General features: G+C 41.1%; 1 protein-coding gene across 1 annotated transcript; it reads left to right on the top strand.

Moving 5' to 3' along the window:
- The first annotated feature begins 3,018 nt into the window (after positions 1 to 3,018).
- Positions 3,019 to 3,657, top strand: LOC147603216 (sesquiterpene phosphatase astI-like). The gene has a single exon (XM_086796708.1). The coding sequence runs from the start codon at positions 3,019 to 3,021 to the stop codon at positions 3,655 to 3,657; it is 639 nt and encodes a 212-aa protein (XP_086652834.1).
- The last annotated feature ends 618 nt before the right edge of the window (positions 3,658 to 4,275 follow it).

A 4,275-nucleotide genomic window follows, 5' to 3' on the forward strand; every position in this document is an offset into this window, starting at 1 on the left:
CACTTTGTAGTAGAAAATATATCCAAGAAAATAGTAATGAAATTTGAATATTTTCATTTTGCAAATCCTTCATTCCATTGTGGCCACAAAGGCTACTATTCATTCATGATCTTATATTGTTTATAACTTGCATAGAGTTCTAATTCAATACTCTTCTAAATTCCTATTGCTAGCTAATCCATGTGTTTTGAAAAAACCAAGCTACTCATTGTGGTGTTAGTAGAGAAAAAGGCACTTTTTGGCTTTTAGAGACTTTTATAAACAAATTCTTGCTCTCTAATGATAAATTTTCAAACAAAACCATTCTTGTGATCTATACTTAACATAAGAGATAGTAGTTGAAAAAATGTATGAGAACAAAAGTGTCTTGAAAAGTGTATTTTTTAGAGTCTTGATTGAGAGTGTATTCAAAGTCATAACTTTCTTAAATAATTTTTAAGCAACTCACAAATAATTCTTCTATATGTATGTGATTCATTTGACATATGGATACGATGTTAATTGAGTAAAAGCTAACAATTATTTGAGTCCCTGAAAGTTAGGTATGCTGAAAACTATTTAGGTCACTTTTTTTGACTTTCTTTGTATTTTTGAGAAGTATCAATTTTGAAAATGAGCTAAGCTTCATTCTAAAAGACCCCCCAAATTTGTTTTAAACTAATTGGACACAATGGAGTAATTGCATGACTTTTGGACATCAAGTTATGAGAAAATAAAATAAATCTAGACTGAGCTAATGTTGTGGCTAAAGCGAAGTGTTTTTATGGCTCAGTAATAAGACTATGTTAATCAAGGTAAAGACAAGGGTGGCCCTTGTCCTCCTCAGCTTCTTCCATAACGAGAAAAGTCATTAAAAATAAGCTACTCCACAGAAGTTTTGAGGGGTCTATTAGTAGAGCAAGGGTTTATGAGGATCTCCATAGTGGTTACAAGAGCGATGAGGAAGTAGATGCAATGAAGTTTGGGGCCCTCAAGTGGAGGACATAGTGGCAAGTGTGACTGGTAGCAGTGGGGGAGGTGGAAACTATGGAGGAGGTTACCTACAATGTGCCATCTCTAGGGGCTAGGGATAGGGGACCACTATCCTCCTTAGATGCTTGCATAAGAGAAGTCATCAAAGAGAAGCTACTCCACATAAGCTTTGAGGGGTCTATTAGTAGAGAAAGGGTTACAAAAGTGATAGGGAAGTAGCTACAATGAAGTTTGGGGATCACAAGTGGATGACATAGTGGATGATGTCGAAGTGTGAAGGGTAGCAGTGGGTGAGGTGGAAACTATGTAGGAGGTTACCTACAATGGTCCATCTGTGGGGGGGTTAGGGATAGGGGTTTAAGAGGTTGCGTCCCATGGAGGGTTGCATGCATAAGCCCATGCAAAGAGGGATAAAGTGAGGCTAATGCAGATCAATACTCAAATAAGCAATAAGACATCAAAAGAAGAGCTCTCATGAAGCTTCATTGCTTAAATCAAACAAAGCTTGACATGATAAGGGGCACGATTTAAAGCTAAGAGAAGCCTTTCTAAATTGTTAGTCAAGTGAATGTCATGGGAACCCGTATCTATCTAGTCAATGATAATAATTACTACACAATATTGGAAAGAGAGCACAAAATGTAAGGGCTTTTACACACCAAAGCCGCTCAAACAACATGGGTGCTAATGTGGCCAAATGTAATACTCAGCGCCGCCTGCACCCAATCTCATTCCATTACTTATGTTGAGTTGGCAAGTAATAGACACCGATATGGATACGGTCAAGGACGAATAACGAGAGGAAACATCTAATTAAATATTGTTGGTGAAATAGTTGAACAGGTATACGAAACCTTGTATTTGGGTGTCCACATGTGTGTCCCAACTATAGAATACGCCCTCAAGTGTGGTGAGGCAATAGTAGAAGGGTAGAGAGGTAGAACCTTCCAAACAAGTGTACTCCCAACGTGTGGTGAGGCAACAGTAAGGTTCAAGGCGCAGAATGTTCCAGACAAAAGTACTGCCATTGACCTTCTAAGGTGATTTTTTCTTCCCTATGGCTTTTCTCAAGTTTTGGTGCCCCTTCCCTGTTCTACATAGGTTAATTAATTCATGTGTGGAGAAAACACTTGAGTGGACCTATTTTGCATGTATTGGGTATACATGGGCATTGTAACTCTTGTGGTAGCATGGCTAGGTGCTAATACAAGGTAGAGAGGCTTGCAAGATGTCAAGGTTTTAGGATACGTTGACGAGAGAAATCATAATGGGTATCTCTAGTAATGTCCTTTTAGTCTAAGATGCTACCGGAGAAAAGGTTGGTGCTTCACATTTCCTTGTGTCTTTTTTCAAATATCATATAGGTCCTGAATCTTTATGGCTATCTCTTTGATCATTTTTAATGGGCAAGGGATCACTCTATTGAGGACACGACCATCATGATAAGGGATCTTTATGTTGCCACATGGGCTATAATCATATATTCCTAATTACAATTTTATGTATGATAGACACCGATATGAATACAAGAAGGGGCAAATAACGAGAGGAAACATTTAATTAAATATTATTAGTGAAATAGTTGAACAAGTATGAAACACTGTATTTGGGTCTCAACATGTGTGTCCCAACTATAGAATATGCCCCAAGTTCCAACATCATGTAATATATGTATATATATATATATATATATATATATATATATATATATAATGCTAACTTATTCTAATGCAAGCCGCTTTGGAGAGGTTCCATAGGTTTCAAATATCACATAAATATATATATATATATATATATATATAATGCCGCTATATATATATATATAATATGGTTTTGCGTGTCCTAAAGGTACAAGTCAGGGCTTCGCACGCCTCTCCAGCTCATTGTCATTATCATCCTCTCTGTATCTAAAATGGCTTTGGTTATATATTAGTCAATTCCAGCTCCAGGAGTACTCGACTCTGTTCGCATCCCTCGTTCTAAGACACACACACACACACACACACAGAGAGAGAGAGAGAGAGAGAGAGAGAGAGAGGGGGGGGGATGGCACAGGCAGAGGTAGCTTCCCAAAGTCTGTCTCAACCCTACAAGAACATCGTGTTTGACCTGGGCGGAGTGCTGTTCAGCTGGACAGACTCGGATTTGGGCGCCATGGAGCCTGCTACCTTCAGGACCATTCTCCAGTCCGACCTCACGCATTCCTACGAGACTGCCCGCATCTCCAAGGAAGAATATCACCGCCAGCTCGCCGATAGCTTTTCCGTGCCCTTGGCACACGTCGATCTGGCCTTCGCCCGCGCGGCTGAGAGTTTAGCCCCCGTTCCAGAGATGCTGCGCTTTCTACGGCAGGTGAAGGAGGAAGCGACACATCTGCGCCTCTTTTGTATGTCTAACATCGCCATGGAGCACTGGCAGCGCTTGCAGGAGGCGTTCTCTGAACTCTGGCCGCTCTTCGATGGGTCATTCCCGTCGTGGGCCTGGCGTTCGCGAAAGCCCGAGCTTGAGTTTTTCCGACGGGTGATGTTGGAGGCCAACATCCTCCCAGAAGAGACCAGAATTTTCGTTGACGATACTGCCGTCAACTTAGCTGCAGCCAATTCTGTAGGCTTCAGAGGGATCCTCCACATCTCTCCCCAGGAGCCGTTGGAGCAGCTTGCTGCTCTCATTTCACGCCACTCCTAGTAGATGGTCTTTATAAGTTCCATCGCTTTTCTTCTTACGCGTTAATACTTACGGCCTTTGCGCACGTCTGGCTCTCCCAAACTCTGTAATTCGTCCCCAGGAGACGTTGGAGCAGCTTGCTGCTCTCATTTCACGCCACTCCTAGTAGATGGTCTTTATAAGTTCCATCGCTTTTCTTCTTACGCGTTAAAACTTACGGCCTTTGCGCACTCCCAAACTCTGTAATTCGTCCATCGATAGAAAATTAATAAATTTACTTATGTTTGCTTTTTTTAAAACGAAAGGATACTTTGATATTAATAAGTTTTTATTATAAAAAAGTTGAAGATGTTGCATGTATTAAAGAGGCTAGATTCTCACGAGTTGCAACTTGGCGCTACCTATAACAACTCAGAGTCGAAAGGACCAGTTAACACCTTTAGTTCTGCTACAAAATCTTCCACCTTCCACTCACAAGACGTTGCATATGCGGGCATCGACGGAATACTAGTAGCTGATCTCTGGCTGTCCGAAGTTGCTGCAACACCGTATATCTAATCCACGACCATATACACGCTAGGGCCGGGCTGAGGAGGTTCGTGTCACCCAGCATGCATTTTTCCAAAGTAGACTGATGTT

The sequence above is a fragment of the Cibotium barometz genome, chromosome 64 (assembly GCF_041138505.1).
Source record: "Cibotium barometz isolate CiBa-2024 chromosome 64, ASM4113850v1, whole genome shotgun sequence".
NCBI lineage: Eukaryota > Viridiplantae > Streptophyta > Polypodiopsida > Cyatheales > Cibotiaceae > Cibotium > Cibotium barometz.

Bases quoted from the DNA above. Each gene is read 5' to 3' on its own strand.
- LOC147603216 (XM_086796708.1), top strand. From the start codon at position 3,019: ATGGCACAGGCAGAGGTAGCTTCCCAAAGTCTGTCTCAACCCTACAAG.